Consider the following 22,721-nt stretch of genomic DNA (forward strand, 5'->3'; position numbering starts at 1 on the left):
AATTTTGTCAAGTGCTTCTTGCATCAATTGATATAATCATGTGTTTCAACTTTTTAGGTTGTTAAAAACCCTAAAATGTTTTGTTAAATTGGTTTTCAAATATTGAAACAGCTTTGCATTACAGATTTAAATTCTCCCTGGTAATTATGCATTAATTTTTTATGTATTGCTGGATTTGATTTGCTAATAATTTGTTGCAGTTTTTGTGTCTGCTATTCATGAGGAATACTTGTCTGTAGTCTTGTTTTGTTTTTTTTTTTTTGAACTATCATCTGATTTTGGTATTGATATATCTTTTCTGAGGGCAGCTTGTCAATTGTAACAAGTCTTTAAAATGTATGTGTCCAAAGATTCCACTTCTAAGAATTTATCTTTAGGAAATAATTAGAGATTCTCATTACACACAGACTTTGTGTTCAGACAGCCCTGGATTTAAATATAACTGCATCCACTTACTAACTGCTTAGATTCTGTGGCTCTGTTTCCTAATTGTAAAATAAGGATAGGAGAACATATCTCAGAGTTGTATTAGATGAGACAATTCACATATTGTAAGTTATAAGCAAATGGTAGCTCTTGGTATTGTATTATACTATACAGCCTGTGTATTCTGTCTAAATGTAAGGACATTGTCTTTGTTCCCGTGTTACCTCCCACTTTTAATCTTATTTTGGTGGGTATTGGTTTCCTTGTTCTTGGTTCCTCTATCTTATCTTAGGTGAGCTGGGCATCAGGAACGAAAAGGCATAAAAAACAAGGTCCTTGCCTTCAGGAGGCTGAGTCTGTTGGAGAGGCACAGGCACAAACACTGCATTATAAAGGGGGGAGGGGTCTGCCCACGGGGCAGCGGGCCCTGGACATGCTTTCTGAGCGTCTGTGTAAGGACAATGGGACTGTCACCGGAGCTAGGGGACCAGGAAAGAAGGCTGCAGCTTCTCCAGCGTAGTCTCGGGTAGTACTGTCAGCTGAAAAGACAGGCTGTCCCAGACCAACTGTACTAACCGCCCTCTTGAAGTCTCTCAAGTCACGTCTCAGCGTCTGAGGAGCCAGCAAAGGCCAGCTCCACTTCTGTGCGAAGGCGAGCAGGTCCTCAGCTGTAAAGCCCTGGAGCTCCACGTCTCTGATTGGCTCAAGCAGCGAGGGGCGTGGCCTGCCAGCTCCCAAACTGGAGTTTTTTTCACGGAGCGGAAGCCGACCTGGTCCCCCGGAAGTGCAAACCCAAAGAGTGTTGCTGGAGTGGATTCGGCCGTCACCGCGGCTTCTTTCAAGATGCCAGGGGCCGAGGCCGAGGTCTCGGAGTTGTCCGAGAGGATGGAGAGTTTCGTGGAGGCTCTGAAGAGAGGCGGCGGGCGGCGCACCTCCGAGGACATGGCTCGGGAGACCCTGGAGCTGCTGCGCCGGATCATCATGGACCACCGCTGGAGCCATGCAGGTAAGGCGGGCCTCGCTCCATCGCGTCCCTCGCCACTTTGGCCACTTTGCGTTCCCTGTTCCCAGGCGGAAAGTCGCCCAGGCCTCGCCGCGCTGTTGTTCTGCTCACCCTCTCTGGCTTGGATTGCAGGGGAGCTGATGAAGCTGATCCGCAGAGAGGGCCGGAGGATGACAGCCGCGCAGCCCTCAGAGACCACCGTGGGCAATATGGTGCGGAGAGTGCTCAGGATCATCCGCGAGGAGTATGGCAGGTCAGGTCCACGTCACGGGTTCCGGTTTGGATCCAGTGATGATTTTTTGCACGAGCCCCCATCTGTGCTTGGAGCCTTTGTTGGAGCTGAACAGGTCATGTTACACATCACATGGCCTTCACACCTTCTGCGTCGTGTTACCTCCATAGACTTCACGGACGCAGCGATGAGAGTGACCAGCAGGAGTCCCTGCACAAACTCTTAACATCTGGAGGCCTGAACGAGGATTTCAGCTTCCATTATGCCCAACTGCAGCCCAACATCATTGAGGCAATTAATGAGCTGCTTGTGGAACTGGGTAAGAGCCCCCATCCCTGGTGGGCAGGACAAGTTGCAGGGACAGGAGAAAACAACAGAAGACCTTGCAGTTGTTTGTCAGCAGGGTTGGGAGGTGAGGCGTACTCTGGCTCTCAGAGGTCTCCCTTCCATCCTGATTAGGAAAGTGGGAACAGGTGGTAGGACTATGGTAACCTCTATGTTTCATTACAGACCAGTGCTTTGTAGACTGCAAATCCAGTATGGCAGAGACTCCATTAGGACAGGGCTTTATTTTCATTTTAAAGATGAACTCCCTAAAACATGCCTAGTTAGACCCTCACTAAACTTCCTCTTGAATTTTTGTGCCTGCTCACACCACCTCCATTCCCCTTGATTTTGTGACCAAGAACCCCTGCAGGTACTCCCTGTTCTCGGAGTTCTTCCAGGAGGAAGAGGTGGGGACTGTCTGTGCCCTGAGCTGCTGCTTCCAAATTCCTTTCCTATTTTTCTTCTGTGACTCTCAGGTGGAGGTGTCGTGGCCACCTTTTGGAGAATTTTTTTTTAGGTGCGAGTTCTGTTTACCCCATACTCAGCACTTGAGGGTTTCCCAGATTGGACCATTTCTTGCCTGAAGTCACCGTCTTCACAATCCATTGTAAAGGAGCGGGTGTCATGGCAGGGCAGGGCAGGGCAAGGGGGTAAGTTGGGGAGGGGTACTGCTGGGGCAGAGGGCAGCCTGAGAACTTGGCAGACAGAAGATTGCAGAGGAGCAGGGATTTCAAGAAAGTGTGACATTTCATATTAAGTTTGTGAAGCCTGCGCTGCAAGGGCCAGCTGGGTGGGCACGCACCCCATTTGGGGCTCTGTCACATCTGCCTGTGCCACTGTGGCAGGGCAGTTTCCAACTGTCTTTGTACCACGGACTATTCTTGCAGAAGGGATGATGGAGAACATCGCAGCCCAGGCCCTGGAGCACATCCATTCTAATGAGGTGATCATGACCATTGGCTTCTCCCGAACAGTGGAGGCCTTCCTCAAAGAGGCTGCCCGGAAGAGAAAGTTCCACGTCATCGTGGCCGAGTGTGCGCCTTTCTGTCAGGTAGGGGGACTGCTGGAGCTGCTAAGGAAAACAAAGACTGAGAGAATAAAGGAGTGATAGGTGGGGTCCATGTTGACCTTGAATTGATTAGCGAGACACTGAGAAGATGAATAAAACATTAAGGGAGTTATCAAGTTGTTCATCCTGTGAACATTCTTAAAAAGGGCCTTAAACATTGGCTTGAGAAAGTTGGGTGTGGATCAATGAAAAGATAAACGTTGGTTTCTCTCAGGTATCAAAATAGGGTAAATTACCTGGGGGATGACTGAGTCTTGGCTTGACCTCCCTCAATCCCTAGGTATGAATAGTAGGTTTCAAAAAAGGAAATATGTAAGGAAATAAAATGTCGTAAATAAGGAGCCAGGGCTCTCTTGTCAGCGATGCCTGATTGTGCAGACAGGTAGTATTTCCAGTTCTGTGGCAGCTCCAGTGCTGCAGTGGAGTATTAAACATTTATTAGCTTCCTCTGGGCTTCCTTGCAGCTTCCCAGAGAATACCTGCCACAGGCAGAAAGGTGAGTTAGTTATGTGCTGGGACCTGTCTGTTGCAAGTGCCTGGCATCACAGAATTCCCAGATCCAGTCACTCTGAGAGGCCATTCCTGGTCTCTCACCCGTTGTCCCAGCGTCAGCCCTTCTCTCCTGTTGCAGGGTCACGAAATGGCAGTCAATTTGTCGAAAGCAGGTATCGAGACAACTGTCATGACTGACGCTGCCATTTTTGCTGTGATGTCGAGAGTCAACAAGGTGGGTGTGTTTGAAGTTAGGTTGAATTAATGAGGATTATATCTCTGAAATACTGGTTTTTATTGTCCTCTTTGTAATATCCATGAGAAGAGCTTCTAGCACCTTTTGAAAGTACATACGTGGGCCTTTTTAATCTTTTAACTGAATTCTCTTTCCTTTGTCTGTATCATTGTTCCTTATTTGCAATACCTTCTTTGTGGTTAAAGCACTGAAAAAATGAAGTGGGACTACTCTAAGCAGGCCAGCCACTAGGATGCCCTCTTATGCCCAGAGAGCTCAGCGAAGGTGGACGGAGAATAAGAAAGACCTGTTTCTCCGGAGGTGTGATTTTTAGAAGACGAGGCTCCCAGCAGCAGATACTGCAATTTTCTGTCATGCACCACATTCGCTCTTTCCTCGGGGACCCACTTTTAAGCTAGGGCTGGTGGCCCTGAGCCTAGGATCTCTTTCCCTCTACTGCTGTGTGACCCCTCAGGATGCCAAGACTCAGGCCTGAGCATTTAGGCCGTTGTGCCCAATGGCCCTTTTTAAGGCTTTGTCCCCAGATGGCTCCCATTTTTCTTCCTGTCTCAAAGGTGATCATTGGCACAAAGACCATCCTGGCCAACGGTGCCCTGAGAGCTGTGACAGGAACGCACACTCTGGCGTTGGCAGCAAAGCACCATTCCACCCCTCTCATCGTCTGTGCCCCGATGTTCAAGCTCTCACCCCAGGTATGACCGTCTGCCTCTAGCCAGCAGAGAGCCAGAGCATGGGCTTGGTCGCTGGGCCTTCAACCTGCTCACTCTGGGGCTTTGTGTCTGCATTTACTCAGTGGATTAGATCCAGTGGAGGCTGGAAAAAGCTCCAGGAGTCTCGATCCAGGAAAAACAGTTGATATTTATAACCTGTCAGCTTAAAGAATTCGAAATTGTAAGGTCAAGACAATACATAGTTGGGGGCGGCCCATTGTTCACATTGCTGCCACTCCTCATCACCCTGACCACCTTTCAAAACGCCACGCAAGTAACATTTAGGAACGTACAGTTTTATCTGTCCCCGTTCCAGAGACTCTCCTCTGAAGCCTGAATACCAGCAGTTACTAAGTGAAGAGTCATTTCATTAGTGATAAAAACTATTTACTTTAAAATATCAATCTATTTATAGGTCTCTTACTTTTTTAATTGAGGTTTAATTCACATAACATACAATTAACCATTTTTTAATGTTCAGTTCAGTGGTTTCACTGCATTCACAGCATTGTGCAACCACCACTCCCTGGTTTCAGAACTTCATCACCCCAGAAAAACTCTGTGCACCCATTAATAACTTTCTCCCTTCTCCTCGCCCCCTAGCGATCACTGGTCTGCTCTCTGTCGCCGTGGGTTCGCCTGTTTGGGAAACTTGACATGAACAGAGTCCACTGTGCCCTCTGGGTTCTGGCCTCCTTCACTTAGCGCACCGTGCCCCGGGCCCTCCGAGTCGCAGCGCAGCACTCGGCCTCTCATTCTGGCCGCGTACCGTCCCTGTGTGCGGGTGCACTTGAGCTGCCTGCCTGTTGGCGGGCATTTGGGTTTCTGCTATCTCTTGGCTTTTGTGAATAGTGTTGGTGTAAGCACGTGTGTACACGTTTCTGTGTGGACACGTGCTTTTTATTTCTGTTGGGTATATACCTAGAGATAGAATTGCTGGGTCTGTTTTTTAAATTTTTTTTTCCTTTTCCAGTTCCCCAATGAAGAAGACTCATTTCACAGGTTTGTGGCTCCTGAAGAAGTCCTGCCCTTCACAGAAGGTACGGAAGTGTGTGCGTGTGTGCACGCACATGGGTGTGTTTTGGCCTTTTGGTCTGGGTTTGGTGGTCAGTGGGACTGAGTGCTGCCAGGTGTGCTTTTTACCGTACTTGTGGGGACTGTTCTCTTTGGCGGCTTAGAGTGCCTGGAGACCTGATCTAGTTTAGGTTCATTTTGTTCCGGAATAATATATTTCAGCTGAGGTGGTGGGGCCATGGAGGTTTGGATCACCCAGTATTGGCTGCGTTCGGCTTTGCATGTCGTTTGAGGTGCGGGCAACAACCCCATGGGAAACGTACTCATTTTTACTTGCTGTCGGGAGTCATTTTGGCAACGTGGCTGCCCAAGGAAGCAACTCTGAAATGTTCCTACTTGTAAAGCTTGCCTATACCTTGGATACCCTGTGTGTTGGGCCCTTTTCTCTGCCTTCCGAAGGCAGCAGCTGTGTTCCGTGAGCCTCATCGATAGTTAACATGGTCTTAAATGCCCTCTGGGAGCAAAGCATATATTCGGGGTGGTAGTTCTTAGGTTGAATAACTTCCTCCATTTACTTAAACATTCATTCATGTAGAAATTATTTGTGTCCGTCGGCACCCACTCACTGTGCCTTGTACTACCTAGGCTCTAGGGATGTAGCAGTGAACCCTGCAGGCGGGCCCTGCTCCCACGGAGCTTCCCGTCTGTAGCAGTGGATGGACGAGAACATGTCAGATCATGGGATGTTCTAGGGAAGAAGCAAATAAGGATGATGAGATGGAAAGTGGTTGGGAGATGGCTTTAGATGGGGGAGGGTCTTAACAACATGACATTTCAGCTGAGTTCTGCATGCATGGGGCCCCACATGAAGATCAAGGCGTTGGCACAGAGGTCTTGAGTTGGGTACACACGTAGCCAGCTGGAGAAAGGTGGCTGTATGGCCAGAGAGGAGTGAGCAAGAGGTGGAGTGGTACGACTTGTAGTTGGTGTGGCGGGGAGGGGCCAGGTCTTGAAGGCTGCAGGCCCCAGTTTGAATTCCAGGGCTCTGGAAAGGCCTGGAAGGGTTTTAATTGGGGAGTGCCATGGTCTGAGGTCATCTCTTGCGGCCTGCGTTCCGCTGCAGCTTCCCCTTCCTTGGGGTAGCAAGTATGTCTGCATTATTGAGCCTGGAACCCGTATACCGCTTAACCATTAGAGCAGGATCCTCAGTTTTATTCTTGTCACGTGCGATTGCCTTTCAGGGGACATCCTGGAGAAAGTCAGCGTTCATTGCCCTGTGTTTGACTATGTCCCCCCGGAGCTCATCACCCTCTTCATCTCCAACATTGGCGGGAACGCTCCTTCCTACATCTACCGGCTGATGAGCGAGCTCTACCACCCTGACGACCACGTCCTGTGACACCGCTCGTCCTGAGCAGAGCCGCGGAGGCCGACGCAGAATGGAGAGGGGACTTCAGTGCCACTGCCGAAACGCTCTTCCTTGTAAGGACTGGGGTCAGCCGAAAAAGCTGGGTTGTTTCCTGCCGTTTTAGTCATCCCACAGCAAAGATGTATATCCAGGACTCGTTTGGGGTTTTTTTGTTGTTTGTTTGTTTTGCCTTTCAGATCTTGAGAGAGAAGTAGGGCTTGACCTATTGATTTTGGAGCTTCTTAGTGACCTAGGATGTCTGTTTCAGGAACTTAAACTTTCTGGTTCACTGGTGTGTTAAACATAACACTGACTAGCTTGCTGGGATACAGGTTTTTGCTCAGAAATGGCAACCACACCTTTTCGTAGGCTGTGCCAATAAAAGCTGCTCGAAGGTTCCCGAGTTGGTTTATTTATTGTTCTGCTCTGACTGAACCGCCTGGAACAGCAGCAGCAGAGCCCTTGTCTTGTTTGCATAGAGGGCTGTACTTAGAAGTAACAGTCTAAAACAGAGAGGTACAAATGAAAGTATTTACAGTTTCATTCAGAATGTACTGGAAATGGCCCCAATTTGCTAGTAAATCTAAGATGGTGGTTCCAAAACCTCTCTGATCATCAGAACCATCTGGGAGCTTAAACAAACAAACATTCTTGGGCTCCACCCCAGACCCACTACATCTGATCTCTGGGGGGGCACCTGGGAATCCATTTAAAGCTCCCCAGAAAAGGACCCTCTCGTGTACTGTTAATAGGATTGTAAGCTGGTGCAGTGTTTCCCAGGGCAGTTTTGAACCTGCACGTCTAGTTATTTGTACAAGCACACAGGTACAGACGGGACCGTCCGTTGTAGCAGCTGCCATGTCATGGCCTGCGTGTCCAGCAGTAACATTCTGTGTTCTGTTAGTTGAAAGCAAGAAAGGTTTTAAAATAGTTATGACATACCGTGGAACATCGTGTCTCCACTGCAGTTGAGGTTTCAAAAGGCGGCTTGAGGGCAGTGTCTGGACTGAAGACATTCTGGCTGCTGGTTCACCCAGTATTTAATTTGAATTAGTTATCAATATTTAAATACCTAGAGATTGCACATTAAACCATTTAGAGTTCTTGATTCTTTTGAGAGAACTCAGAAAATTTGGCGATTCTGGATCCACATTCCCAAGAGGCAGCAGCTGGCCAGAGCTAGGTAGCTTCTGACGCCATCAGATGGAAAACCTCCAGTGTTCGGCAGCTCCTCCGGGGTCCATTTAACTATGTTATCTGCCGAACCCCGGTAGGCATTTGATGTGTGAGCCTTGTGTTAATGAATGTGTTAGATTTGTGAGGAAAGTCCATTTCATATTGTTAGTTAAGTGCAAGCTGCAGAGTGATATGCATGGTATGATCTTTCAGTAAAACAAAATCTGTACTTGTAGAGGATAAAAGTCTGGAAGAATAACACCAAACAGTGACAAGCAGGAAGACATCTAATTTTATTTAGTATGTTTATATATTGTTCCCCTATTTTATGTGTACTCCTTGAGTAATTAGATTTTTAAAGGGTCTCTGCAGGTAAACCAGGCCACCGGTGTGTGCTGGGGAAGAGCTAGTCCGAAGCTGCAGTCCGAGGCAGACTTGGGTGGGCAGGGAAAGCCCCTGGAATGCCATTCGTTCTCGAAGGCTGGCCTCCTGCCTCTCGCAGTGTGGCTGGGGCGGAGCGAGCGCCAGGAGTCCTCATGTTTAACTAGCTCGCTGAGGCATTGTAGCAGGTGATTTGGTAACCACGCTTGGGTAACACTGGCCAGAAGTACTCTTTTGATTCTGCCTCAGAGGGATCTTTGCCTCAGGCCCTTGTCTTCCTGAAGGAGGAAGAAAACAAGATCTGAGTCAGCCTGAAAGACTGACCTGAAAGTCCTGTGACTCAGAAAAGCCTGACTCACTGGGGCCTCAGCCTGTCAAACATTCCTCACAGCATCCCAGACCCCAGGCTTCCTCGGTGAAGTGGCTCACAGCTGCCAATTACAAGCAATTGTCTCCTCCGAAGGCACCAATTTTAACAGCAGTTCACTTGGGTATAATTGTGTGGTCTGGAGTAAGAGCAGCAGTGAGTCAAGGAACTTAAATCTGTTTCTGGCCCCAAGAATGCTTTATGATTCTTGTTCTTTGCGCATCTTAGTCTCTGGGTTTAAAATTAGCAGCAACCTCCTTCCCAGGCACGACCGAGGTGGATGAAGGGTAGAGGCTCTCTCTCGGGCGGCTCCTGCAGTGCCTGGAACAGAACTGCACAAATGCATGGTCTTGGGATCTTCAGGACCTCCAGTAAATCCCACAAGGCTATTTATATGCCTTGTTATTTCTATTTCCCTCTCTCCCGCTTCCTGTTTGAGGCAGAGTGAGCGTTGGAAAGGGAGACCCCGACTTCAACAGGGGGAAACCGCGCTGCTCCGGGCTGACTTACCGCCTGTCGGCCTTCATGCCCGCCACTCCCCGCCTTCGCCCGCAGGACCCAGAGACTCGTTTGGGGGAAAAGGAAAAAACTATTTTAGCTTAGAGGTGATTAAGAAAAAGAGGATTCCGTGGATGTGAAAGGCTTCCTATGCCAAATAAACCCAGTTAGATAACTTACTTAATACAGTTTATAAAGACACTTTTTCCCACGGTTTGTATCTTCCAATTTGGGCGGAGGGCAGGAAAGCACAATTCCTGGAACTCAAATAAGGAACAGAAATTCCTAATTTAGCCTCAGAAGAGAAGTCTCTGAAAAATACTCTACCAAGAAAAACTCAGAAGTAAAGTGATACCTCAAAGAAAAAAATGCCGGTGCCCACAGGATCACAAGTTTCACAGATGTGCTTCAAAACCGTTTCTCAGGGCAGTCTGCTGCATCAGCGTGGGGGTTCATGAAGGCTGCCAGTCACGCCGTTCCGTCGCTGAGCTAGACGGCTCTGCACTAGCCCTGTGCAGAACTCAGCACATCGGAACTGCTCTGCCATGAAGACGGTACCAGATGGTCACGTGATCATTGCGGCAAAGACCCCACACGACCCACCTGTCCTTGCAAAACTCCCTCTCCAGACCTGCACCTCTTTGCCAAAAGGAGCTACTTTGAAATGTGCCTTGGAAGTGTTTTATATCTGGTCTGCTTTGCTTTGAATTGTTCTTTTCATTCACCAAAGAGCTGTTCCAGGATATTGTGCAAGTGCCTAAGCAATTATTATTAATACTAGAGCTACAGTCTAAGCTTTCAGCCTCCACCACACCCCCACGGCGGAGGGCAGGCAGCCTTGGAGCCTAACCACACTTGAAATGATCGCTTGACACTTGCATTAAATACTGTGCTGAAGAGGAGACTTTCAGTGATGGTTTTCCCCCAGGCATGTTAATATAGAATTAAGACCTGCCTAGAAAAATCTTGACCAAGATTCCTACAATTCATAACTGAGATGTTAAATTCTGTAATTTACTACTACAAAAGAGGTGATGAAATACCTTGAATAATGATCAACTGGTAACAGTAGCTAAGTCCAAAACACTTTTTTGTGGGAACCATCACTGGGTACTACTTGCTTTTGAAGTAAATGAGCACGTGCTTAGTCAGGCAGGTTGTAAGGGTAGACAGTCAGGCCAAAGTAGCGTCGTCAGACTGCTGTTTGAGTCACACTCGCTTACTGGCTCCATGGATTCCAACATGTAAGACACCTGGATTCCTAACAGGCTTTGATCAGGTTGCCTGAGCTTTATCAGATGTTTCTGGATAAGACCGAGTGCTCTAAGAAATTCGCATGCATGGAAAAGGACCCAAGGGTTTGAAAAAAATCCTAAACCACAGGACAACCCCTTTTTTCTTTACATCCCCCACCAGTTCTGATGCAGTATATTTAGAAGAGGCTCAGATTACCGAATGATGAATGGAAGGATACGAGAAAGGGTTTAATTGATGGAGTTATCCAGAGTTCTGGTTTCCCAGACTTCTTTTTCTCTCCTCTGAGCCTGCCTTTCTGCCATCTCACTGTTCATGAGCAACTCCGGCTCAGAAAGGGTGAAAACAGGCCGGATATACAGTGGCAAACATACCCATCAGTTCTTGTTGTTACCCTGGGTTCGTGAAGAGTTTTGATGGAATGGGGTGTCACTTCAGGTGGGGAACAGGGACAGAGTTCTTTGTGCCAGAGACTGCTGTTCCCTCCACTCGGATGTGCTGTTACCAGTGAAGCTTTGCCAGGCTCGGTTGGCAGTGCTCTCCAGGAACCGATGGGCCGCGTCCGTTCTCACTCGGCATGGCTTCCTCAGCCCCCTGCCCATCTCCAGAACCTGGCTCCCTCCTGCGCTGCGCCTGTTCTTACTGCCCTGTTTCTTCCGGTCTATTAAGCCCAGATCCCAGCTGTTCATTTGTTCTGACCCTTCTTCCTTGCTCTGAAGTCTGAGTGCTAGAACCTCTCCACTGTCAACTGCTCGTGGAGTTCCAGACCCCCAGCTAGGTTCTGGACCTTGCCCTGGCTCTCTCCCCAGTCCTTCCCCTTCCTTCTAGCCTACACTCTGAGCTTCCTGATACCGGTTCCTACTGCCATCTGTAGCCTTAATTCTGACAGAATTATTTCCTCTTACCACAATAAAGACATAGCTGTAACTCAGTGATCCCTAAACCTAGAGGAAGTCACCATATTCTATCATTAGTTTCCTTGCTTCCCTGACTGCAGCTAACCTTGGAGTTCTGCACCTTTATTTCTCAACAAAAATTTGAACGATGCTACCAAGAAATGGCACTCTTGAGAACAGCTTCATTGCCATCTCATCTCTCAAGTTTTACCCTGAAGTTAACAAAGTCTCTACCGGCCAGAATCTAACAAAAAGGAACCACTAGCCTTCAGACTGATAAACCGCTGATAAACTAAGCACGTGTGGAGCAGCAGCGGGGCAGCAATGGGAAGGCGTGCATGACATGAAGTCCCACGGCCTGGGTGGAAGTTCTGGCTCCCTTAGGAAGGCCCTCCGCCACCCTGCTAACGCCCCTGAGCCTCAGTCGTCTCGCGGCAGCAGAGACGCGGGCTTCCTGAGGGCTGTGGTGGGGCTCAGACAGTATCCACACGGCAGCTTGTCGCCCGAGCTGGAAGACGTGGACGCCGCTCTCGGCGCTACCTACTGGCTGTGTGATCGTAAGACATCGCTTAATATTCTTCAGCATTAGTATCCCCTCCTGTAGAACGGGGAGAGTAATACCACCTTACCTCATGGGTTACCAGGAAATTCAGGTGGGCTAGGTCTGTAAAAATTATTTTGTAAACCTTAAAGATCATGAAAAAGATGTTGCAATGAGAATTTCCACATTGGTATTTTCTGACCAGCCTGCTCAAATTGGCCTTTGTATCAATGGAATTATTTTCCATTAATAAATTGGAAAATTTAAATGCATCTTTGCTCCTATGGCACCTGAGTTAAAAACAAAACAGAGCAAAACCCTAGCAGGCAATAATGAAAGTAATGTTAGGGGTTTTTTTGGCTAATAGGTTGGTTTTATGCTAATGCATGCTATTGAGTTTATAAATTATTAAAATAGTGTAATTATCTCACATTGATCGATTCAGGCTAGCTAGGAAAATTGGTTGCATAATTTATGGAGAACTTTTTAAAATCTCGTATTCTCCAGAAAACAGTTGTTTGAGATTTTAGCAAAATCTTAATAACACCCCATCATCCTAATATAAGAAGGATCGTAACACTTTTTTTAATCCCACAAATCGGTCTGACCTAAAGAGGTCTTTAAAACTCCCAGGGCCACTGGCCCCCCTGTAGCGCTGGAGACCAGAGACAGAGGTCCAGAGGCCACGACACCCCACTGGGTCTGCAGGCAGAACCCTCCACAGCCTTGCAAATCCCCTGAAAACACTCTCCTTTCTGAGGTCGTCTCTCCCGACGAAACTGTTTATGCACATTTAGGAGAATAAAGGCCATTTATAGACAGTGGTGCCTATTCTTCAGGGTTCCAATTATACAGTTCTACAAGGGTCCCTTGAACAGCAGGTTCGGGCTTCCCCGGACCTTCTCTGCGGCGCACGCTAATGAATGCAGCACTTCATTGCTCCTGCATGGCTCCTGGCTCACGGCAGGGCTGCTGGCAAACCCACGTTTCTTCCATGAGCACAGACTCGCTTCCTGTATTTAAAAATAAGGAAAATAATTCCATTGATACAAAGGCCAGTTTGAGCAGGCTGGTCAGGAAATGCAAAAGTGGAAATTCTCATTGCCACATCTTTTTCATTGTATAACATCCCAGTTGCCATAAACATTGCCAGCTGTTTTTGTTTTTTTTTTTTTGCCTTTTCCCCCCTTCTAGAGGACTTTATTAAGTCTTATTAACTAGAAATCAAGTCATCTAAATAGGTGGGGGAAATACAAATTAAAAGTGGCATAACAAGCATTTGCAAAAAGATCCCAAATGAAATTATAAGGCCATTAGCTACGCATACTGTAATAAAACCAAGACGTAATTTGAAAGGGACTAGAAGAACCCTTATCTCCTAAGCAAATGTAGAGAACACAGCTGGTTAGGCTGAAAAAAAAAATGCTGCATTTTGATATGAAAACTGCTTTCACATAAAGAGATATTTTATATAAACTATAAAAAATTATATTTTAAAAAAACAAGCTCATAGTACTTTCATCACTTTACTGGTTTGAGATATGAACAACAAAAACACCATGAAGAAAAGGACTTTAATTTTCCCTATTCTATCCCTGTCCTGTTTATCAAGTTTTTACCCCTAAACTAATCTAACTGCAGGCCTGATGGAAGACTACAGACAGCGATTTTTCTGGGTGCAGAGAAACCCTTTAAGTCTTGAGATTCAGAACGTGAAGGGGCGGCAGAGGGAAGTGAAGAAGACTGGAGGGCGGGGAGGGGACTAACGGAGCGCGGCCCTGGGCGGTTTAGGAAGGCAGACTTGATTCCTGGGGGTTCAGCATCAGGTAGATAAGCATTAATGCAAATTATGAGGCTGGAAAAAATTGCAAATTCAAACCAAAAAAACCCCACATCCCACCCCAAGAAAACCACAAACCAATCAACCAATTAGACAATTAATTATTAAATTTTATCCCTAAATAAGTTACAAAAAGTAGATATTAAAGGGCAACCTCCTGTGTCCATGGATGCAAATGAATGGAGTGTCTTTAGGCAAGAGTTCCATGTGGCTACCCAACCAGAGGGATCATCTGCTCAAGGAAGACTGGTATGCTTCTGGCTGGTTCGGTCAAGGCGCTGCTGATACCTGCTCTTTATGCCCTCTGCTCAGAGGCACAGGGTTAGCCTCTCTGGTTCTTCACAGATCAAGAATTCTGTTCTTACGGTGGCTCACAAGGAGGCATGGATGCATGCAGGCTTTGCCTTGTATCACATCCTTCTGCTTTTCCAAAGAGACGCCAGGCCTGGGCCATTTTGCGAAGTTTTGCAAGGTTGGGTTTAATCTATGGGAAGAAAGATAATAGCTCCAATTACCAGTATGAAAACCCAAATAGCATATATGAACTTAATTACAGCTGTTCACACCTGGATTCAAAAAAGACAGATTTTCCATGATAAAAGGGACTGAAAAGTCTAGATTTCCATCGCCTCAGAAATAGGGACAAAGTTTTTCATTGTCACATGAAGCAAAAAAGTTTTAATAGAGTAAAATCTCCTGGACACGTCAGAACACATCAGCACCCGAAAACTCCATGCAAGAAAAGACTTCATAGCCCTTGGCAGGAAAGGTGAGCAAAAGAAAAGATTTTAGAAAGCAGGACAGTCCTATTATGCTCTCATGTTGTTTCATTTATGATTGTAACAAGGAAAGGAAATGTTCTTTAAATCACTCTGTGACTGGCTGGTGTGGCTCAATGGATTGAGTGCCGGCCTGCAAACTGAAAGGTTGCCAGTTCGATTCCCGGTCAGGGCACATGCCTGGACTGTAGGCCAGGTCCCCAGTTGGGGGCGTGTGAGAGGCAACTGATCCATGTATCTCTCACACATAGATGTTTCTCTCCCTCTCTTCTCCTCTCTCTAAAAATAAATAAATCAAATTTTAAAAAGTCACTCTGTGCCTTTACTGAATTAAATCATTGTTCTGGGCTGCTGAGTAATCAGGGCCAAAGCCTAATGTGGAAACCTCCTAGCTTGGTTCCCTTGTACTTGAGGACCCCCAAAACATGATGCCGGAGGAACTTGGAGATGGCCACCATTTCCAGCAAGGTCACCATTTCCAGCAAGCACCATCAAGCAACTGGCCGTTTCGGTTACATTTGCCAGCAGTGAATTTGCTGTTTGTACCAACTTTCTGCAGTCCCAGAAAACTTCTGGGTCTTATCAAACCTGGAACCAGTAGGCAACAGATGTCTAGAATACATCATTTTGTGTGTGCGTTAAGCTTAAAAAATACGAAAAATAAAATCATGTGCATAATCTGACAGTTTAGCCTAAACTGCTTTGAATTTAAGCTAGAAGCTGAAATGGTGAGACTTTACATTTTACATACAACTTTCAATGTGTAATTTTTAAAAATCTGTTTTGCAAAGGATCACGACAGATTACACTTGGATAGTAGAATCTGAAAAAGCAGCAGCAGCTAAGCTTTTCCTTTTCTCTTGCTAGTCACCACTGTACCTGCTTTTCCTGCTCCAGGTGGTCCATGTCGGCCAGCGGCAGCATCGACGGCCTCCCGTGCGCGCACTGGAACGGCAGCTGGCACCGGGACAGAGCTTCGATGAGGCGGTAGCTCTCCTCCAAGCTCAGGCCGTCATTAAACTTAATGGCCCCTAAACAAAAGACAGAAACAAGATTATGGGCATATGGTGGGAAACCAATGTTGACCCTGGGTCTGAGCCAAATATCTGGGAAAAGGAAGACATTTCCAAGGCTTCTCTCACGTGACTTTAACGCTGCTTGAAATGGGCACTTGAGACCCTGGGTGACGCTGAGGCTTCAGGACTACCCTCTCTCTCAGCTTTTCCTTACGGAGGCCCTGTCTTTCTAATCCCCGTCGGAGGCATTCCTGAACTTACTAGGATCTGGTTTTCAGAGTTTTTCTCAAAGAGATGAGAGCAGTATTTTTGCCCACTTCTTACAGGTGTATGAAGTCAAGGTCATCTTTTGTCCATAGCAATCTGCCACCAGAATCTCGGTTTCCTACAATGTCCATTTCATTTGCTTCTTTTTTCTGTTTCCATAGTAATCTTCCTAATCCCAATTCTCATACTGTCAGAACCTGCCTGTATGCATACCTTAACTTAGTCAACAAATATGTACAAGTATACAGTGTGTATTAGGAGCCATGCCAGCAGCGAGTGAGACGAGAATCTCCACCCTCAGGAAGTTTATGATCTGAGGGTCTAACAGGTGAGAAAACACTGAACAAATAATGACACACTCATTTAAATGATAAATGATATATACATGAATACGTATTTATAAGTATATAAAAATACATTTTATAGTATATATTTGTATAATAACTCAGAAGTACTGTAAAATGTAGGGTATGAAAGAATGTGTAATAGAAAAACCAAACCCCATTTGGGAGGTCAGGGAAGGCTCCCCTGGAAAAACGATATTTAATCTGAGACCTTAAATTAAGGAAGACAAGAAGGAACTGGAAAGGCATTCCAGACGGAGGGAAGAGGCGAGTGTGAAAGTGCAGAAGCGTGCACACGGCCAGGGAAGCAGGCTGGAACGTAAAGGCAAGGTGGGGGGTGATGAAACTGGACAGGCAGGGGCCGGATGCCCCGGCAGACCATGGTGAACAGTAAGATTTTTTAAAATTGTATTTATTTCTTAGAAAGAGGGGGAGGGAGGGAGAAAGAGGAGAGAAACGTTGATCAGCTGCCTCTCACACCCGGCTCGCAACCCAGGCACGTGCCCTGACCAGGAACTGAGCCGGCAGCCTTTCAGTTCGCAGGCCAGCGCTCAACCCCTTGAGCCACACCAGCCAGGGCTGAAGAGTAAAATTTTTATCCTAAGCAATGAATAGTCTTTTTTTTTCTTTTAACCCTTACCCGAGGACATATTTATTGATTTTAGAGAGAGGAAGGGGGAGAGAATGAGAAACATTGACGTGAGAGAGAAACTTTGCTCAGCTGCCTCCTGCACTCACCCTGACTGAAGATGGAACCTGCCACCTAGGTATGCGCCCTAACTGGGGATCGAACCCACAACCTTTGGTGCATGGGAATATGCTCCAACCAACTAAGCCACCCGGCCAGGGCAAGCAGTGAACAGTCGTGACACACTTTAGTTATAAGAAAGAGACACTAAGAATGATGTTTCAAAAAGACCCCTCTGGGTGCTGAGGGAAGAGTAGCTTGAAGCAGAGCCAGAATGGACGTGGGAGACCAAGAGGACTCAAGTGGCACGAGCTAGGGAGGTGGCAGTGGAAACAGATCACATCAGAGATGTAAGACACACTCTGAAGGCAGACACGGTGGAGTCTGGTGACGGAGCACACGTGAGCAGGGGAGAGCGGACAAAGGGGCGAAGGAGTTGAGGAGAGTTACAGGAAACAGTGACTGCGGTTACTAAGCCGAAGAGACGGAAGTGTGGAGAGGAGGCGGCTGACGAAGACAGGGCAAACGGAGAAAGGGTGTCAGCAGACTGGGCATCTCGTTGTGGTCGAATGAGAGTTGCAGGGGACTCTGTAGCTGCCAGGGTCCTAAGGTAAGACCCTCCGAACCACTTTCCATATTTTATCCTATTACCCTACTCGAGAACCCTCAACGATCCTAATGCCTTCTGTGTGAAATCCAAAGGTTTTGTGGTGACCGTCTAGGCTTCTATTCTTTTTACCAGCCCGATTTACCGACGGGCTTTGCTGCAGCTCATGCAACTCATACGAGCCTCTGGGCCCCCGCAACGGCTCTCTCCTCCCACTGTGGTTAAACTTTCCCTCCCACCCTACGAAGCCATGTCCCTGTTCATTCACAGCCTGACTCAAAATGTTACCTCCTCCACTCACAGAACACAGTAATTAATAAATAATAACACAAGAATAAACTGGTTTGCGTACTCACAACCGTAAACATTCTTGCCCACCCTGTGTATGTGGCTGGTATTTTGCTTTGTAGCAGGAATTTTAGTGTTCGTTCTGAGTGCACTCAGCTCCCTGACCTAAGCTGCACCCTCCCAGCGGCGAGCAGTGAATGTGCCTTCCGCTTCCTCCAGACTCGCCGTGCGCCTGCCAGGGCTCAGCACGCAGAGGCGCACGATGGTGGCTGCTGTGTGGAGTCCTACCGTGGCAGGCTTGAGACGCCAACACCTTCTGGACCGTCAGTGGCAGTGTCCCCTGGATGCCTCCTGTGGTCTGGAGTAGCTAATGCACAAACATAGTCTTCATTAATGGGAAAAGGAAGTGGGGCAGTGGTGCCTTTTGTGTGTGGAACATCAAATAGAAGTTTACCTCCACTTGTTCTCGAAGAAATTCCTACAAAGCAAAAAGGAGAACAGTCATTAATCTACTGCTGCATTATACTTGCCATTTGACAGTTCACAAAACACCCCGATTTTCTTCTTTAAAACGTGCCTCCTGGAGGAGAGTTCCAGCAATACAGTGCTTAGGTGCAAATACTGTATTTGTTGTAAGGCACTTTAAATATGAAACACCCAGACAACTGAACAGAACTCTTACTGGGCAGAGAATGTGTTCAGCTACTGAAACTTCCTCCAGGGGCGGCCCAGCAACTCGTGCGGTCATGTGACTGGTGCGAGCACAGCCTGGAGGGTTCGACCGATTGGAAATATCAGGGAGGCATCTCCCTGAGAGGCTGTCTGTTTGGATTCGTAATCTCAACTAAAACAAGTGTCATGTTACACAGAAACAGAATAAATACACAAGAATCATGAACACAACTGTGCACTCAGTATGACACTTGCTTAAATGTCATAAACATAAGTAGTCACTTCAGTTCCCACAAGCTTTTTTTTTTTTTTTTTTAGGATAACTCCCTTCAGGTCAAACAGCTTACTTTCCAAGGCATTCTGTTCAGAAGTTCCTCCTTCCCAGTATATCTCTGTCCCAGGGGTGGCCGTTTTAACAGTTACACCCTGACAGATGTTAATATTTACAAAAGGACTTTAAAGAAATTCAAAGCAGACACTATTTCACGCTACCAATTTGCTTAACCTCTGGAGGTAACTGTTTTACATATGGCACATTTTATCATTTATTTATAAGAAAACACACGATTTCTCTACTCCTAGAAATGCCTATGCATAAATCAGCTTCCTAAGATTACAACATGGTAGATTTTTCTTTTTAAACCAGACTCAGAAAACTCTCTCCCTCCCTCACGTGCACTCTAGTCCACTGTGCTTATAAGTGAGCACAGTCACAAAGACCTATGTGGCAGATGTTATGCATTTTTAAAAACCACCTATTTTCCCAAACAAACCTAGACAGACAGATGTCTCATAATACCCGACCCACCAAGAAGGCTCGGTGTGGACACAGACCAAACCTAACTTCTCTGCTGCTCTCTCTAGCGCCTGCATGCCTGGGACTGGCAGGCAGAACAGTGCTCCGTAAGCTGTGAGGGGTGGGTGGATCTTACTCTCTGTTCATTTCCTGTTTCAATGGCTCAACCGACGCTAGATAATTTAAATGATATTAAAACAGCTCATTCATCAGGCTAGAGGACAGAACTTTTTAGAAGGATGTATTAGTGATCTCTCAACTGCTAGATCCAAGTAGCTATCATTTTCTTCAAGACACCAAAACTATTCCAGCTTCTTCCAGAATCAACAGTCTCTGTCCTGATCAGCCTGACTCAACGTAATCAAGATTTTCTGAAACCATAAGCCTTCTTTCAACTTGAGGTAAACTCCTTACCAGCAGTCTTTGAAAGGTACTTCAGGGGAAGTTTTTGTTGTAATTTTCTGGTTAAATACTTAGGGATTGAATTACAATAAAAGATTCTAACAGATCCTATCTTTTGGAGTTAAGACAGTTTGGAGGCAGAGCCTTGGAGAAAGAGCTTTGCTGGGAGAAAAGAGCAATGCTGAAGAAAAAGCAAAGGTTGTCAGATCAAAGGGCGATTTTGGAAAGGGTGAACTCAAGGTAACCCAAGAGTTCTCTTTCTGTATGCAGCCAAGGTCTTGAAAGACTAGTACACTTAGCTCCACCTCCCCTCCCTCCCCTCACTCCCTGACCCACAGCCATCCGTCTGCTGCCCCGCCCAACTCGCTGGACACAGTTCCACAAGGTAACCAAGGTCCTCATGCGAGCCGAGTCCACTTGCTATTGCCGACCGTTCCCTGCCTGCTTAAAACTTCCCTTGGCTTTGGCAATACTGCTTTTCCCCAACTTCCCTCCTCCCTCGCGGCCAAATACAGTCAATGACCCTTCAGTTTCTTCTTCCCAGCAGCAGCTTTCCAAACTTCTGCTAAAACACATGCACCCTGAATGCTGGTGTTCCATGAGCTCCACCCTTTGTTTTTTTCTCTTTTTATTCTTCATACATTCTCTGGACAATCTCACTTCCTTTAGACCGTGTGCCAGCTTCTGATATTATCAGAATAGTTATACTACTCACTCCCAAAGAGAGATGGGTAGCCCGGTCTGCCTATGTACTGGACACCCCACCTGAAGGCACACCCAGTGCATCTAAACCCAGCCTCACACTGACTCCCTGGAGGTGTGCCCCTCCTCCTCTGTCTCCTTTCCTGTCAAGGGCACCACCCTCCTTCCAGTCATCTGAGTTAGAACCCTCAGAACTGTTACTTACCCGTTCTCCTTTATCCCTGTTATGTTCTATTGCTAACCTGGTCTTCTTGATCCTACCTTCCAATGTACATCCCAAATCCATGTGCTCCTCCTGTGCGTTACCACTGGCACTGACCTGGTCCAGTCCTCAGGCTCTCCTATTTGCCCCAGTGCAGTAGCCTCTCCCTGCTCTCCCTCCCTCAGATCCTTCCCACGTCCATCTACCCTGCTATTTACCCGGTAGGTACATCTGCCAATTTTTACATATTGCTGAAGTCACTCAGATCTTGAGGAAAATGGCACACTAAGCTGATGCGCACTTGCCTGTGCTCCAGCAGAAAGAGTTGGAAACGAAGGAGTGAGAACCCGTAATGAATAAGACAGGGCCCCATGGAGAGGGAGCTGGCAGATCTGAAGAAGAACCAACATTCGGGAAATAAGAATATAGTGACTGAAATTTTTTAAAAACTCAGTGGACAAGTTAAACGTCTCATTAGTTCATGGGAAGATAAATGAGGAGACTTCCCAGAACATATCACAGAGAGAGAAAACAATGGGAAACATGAAAGAAAAGTTAAAAGACATGAAAAGGGAAAAGAGAAGGTCGAGTGCATGTCTCACAGGATTTCCAGGAGGCCAGATATGGGGGAAGAAGCAATGTTTGAAATGATAATAACTGTACAATTTCTAAATTGAAGAATGATGACGAATCTCAAGAAGGAAATGAAAATAAATCCATACAAAGATACATCCCAGGGAAACAGGGGAACGAACATCAGAGAAAGACTCTTGAGGGCAGCCGGAGAGAAGAGCAGATCGCCCGCGAAGACATGGCGACGAGACTGACAGTGACTTCAACGGGAGAAACGGGACGTCAGAAGGAATGAAACACGGTGTCTGAGTTTGGGGAGAAGATGGGTTTTTGGTTTTAATTAAATATTTTATTTCTTTAATATTTTATGTTGAGATCAGTGGCCTGAAGTAAATGATGCTCCTGAAGAAATGTCATTCCCTCAGCAAACTGAACGTGAATCTCCTTGTCCTCAAAAGAAAGTAATGGAGTATTTTCCAAGTGCGGAGGGATAACTTGCAATATGGCATTCTATTTTTAGCTAGGCAATCATGCAACTGTGAAGGCAAAATAAAGATATTTTCAATGGACTCTTAAAAAAAGAACTTTTAGGAGATTAACTTCCATAAAAAGAAACTGAACACAAAGTAGGATGCAAGAAGCAGCAGTGAACAAAGACTCTGTTAAACATTTTGGTTAATCTAAATAAATACTGAGTACAGCCCTGGCCAGTGTGGCTCGGTTGGTTGGAGCATCTTTCTATAAACCAAAAGGTCTTGGGTTCAATTCCTAGTCACAGCACATGTCTAGGTTGCAGGTTTGGTCCCTAGTCAGGGTCATACTAGAGGCAGCCGATCAATGTTTCTCCCCCTCTCTCTTTCCCTTTCCTCTTACCCCCACCCCCGCCAAAATAAATAAATAAATAAAAATAACTATGCCTTTGGGTGAGGATTAAAAATGTATATATTTACTGCAAAATTAATGACTACCAGGGGAATTAAAAACAAGGTGTAATCAAAAGAGGCAACAACATGGAAGATGGGAGAGAGGTGATGGTTGACTTTTGCAGTTTAGAAAAGAAAACAGAGAAACAAATTAAACTTTTAAACTTTTTAAGTTTTTAAACTTTGTTAGATATGCAAATTCAACTTCTAAGCTAGTAGAGGAAAAAAAGAGAGAAATGAAGAAAACACAGCCCTGGCCAGGTGGCTCAGTTGGTTGGAGCGTCACCCCATGAACCAAAAGGTTGCAGGTTTGATTCCCAGTCAGGGCACATACCTAGGTTGCTGGTTCGATCCCCAGCTGGGGCACGTACAGGAGGCAACCAATGTTTCTCTTTCACATCGATGTTTCTCTCTCTTTCTCTCTCAAGTTAATAAACATATCCTTGGGTGAGGATTAAAAAAGAAGAAGAAAATACTAATAGAAAACAGAAAAGGAGAAAAGAAAAGAAAAGAAAAGGCAACAAAGACAAAATAAATTATATTTGTTGTAAAAAAAAAAAAGACACATAAGT

General features: G+C 46.2%; 2 protein-coding genes across 7 annotated transcripts in view; one reads left to right on the forward strand and one right to left on the reverse strand.

Moving 5' to 3' along the window:
• Positions 1 to 1,208: 1,208 nt before the first annotated feature.
• Positions 1,209 to 7,335, forward strand: EIF2B2 (eukaryotic translation initiation factor 2B subunit beta). Its single transcript, XM_045822882.1, has 8 exons — positions 1,209 to 1,432; positions 1,562 to 1,682; positions 1,832 to 1,980; positions 2,876 to 3,039; positions 3,689 to 3,784; positions 4,360 to 4,497; positions 5,489 to 5,555; positions 6,771 to 7,335. Exons 1-8 carry the CDS (start codon positions 1,270 to 1,272, stop codon positions 6,926 to 6,928), a joined length of 1,056 nt encoding a protein of 351 aa, XP_045678838.1. The 5' UTR covers positions 1,209 to 1,269; the 3' UTR covers positions 6,929 to 7,335.
• A 6,644-nt stretch (positions 7,336 to 13,979) lies between these two features.
• Positions 13,980 to 22,721, reverse strand: part of LOC123808073 (acylphosphatase-1) — a 39,504-nt gene continuing 30,762 nt past the window's right edge. For 5 of the 6 annotated variants that reach the window (XM_045822350.1, XM_045822342.1, XM_045822344.1 and 2 more), the window contains 4 exons: positions 18,334 to 18,357; positions 18,168 to 18,246; positions 15,549 to 15,700; positions 13,980 to 14,374 (listed from right to left, as the gene is read on the reverse strand). In XM_045822350.1, coding sequence (XP_045678306.1) covers positions 14,252 to 14,374; positions 15,549 to 15,700; positions 18,168 to 18,246; positions 18,334 to 18,357 — 378 coding nt within the window. In that variant the 3' untranslated portion in view covers positions 13,980 to 14,251. Of the gene's footprint in view, positions 14,375 to 15,548; positions 15,701 to 18,167; positions 18,247 to 18,333; positions 18,358 to 22,721 lie in introns of those variants that run through there. The other variant, XR_006783759.1, reaches the window with a different exon arrangement.

The sequence above is a fragment of the Phyllostomus hastatus genome, unplaced genomic scaffold, assembly GCF_019186645.2.
Source record: "Phyllostomus hastatus isolate PE091 unplaced genomic scaffold, TTU_PhHast_1.1 phas_scaffold_501, whole genome shotgun sequence".
In the NCBI taxonomy this organism is placed as follows: domain Eukaryota; kingdom Metazoa; phylum Chordata; class Mammalia; order Chiroptera; family Phyllostomidae; genus Phyllostomus; species Phyllostomus hastatus.

What these genes read in the sequence shown, in the direction of transcription:
- EIF2B2 (XM_045822882.1), top strand. Translation starts at nt 1,270, where the DNA reads ATGCCAGGGGCCGAGGCCGAGGTCTCGGAGTTGTCCGAGAGGATGGAG. An exon ending in AGTGTGCGCCTTTCTGTCAG is followed by an intron (nt 3,040 to 3,688) that starts GTAGGGGGACTG and finishes CTCCTGTTGCAG; the next exon opens with GGTCACGAAATGGCAGTCAA. An exon ending in TGATGTCGAGAGTCAACAAG is followed by an intron (nt 3,785 to 4,359) that starts GTGGGTGTGTTT and finishes CCTGTCTCAAAG; the next exon opens with GTGATCATTGGCACAAAGAC.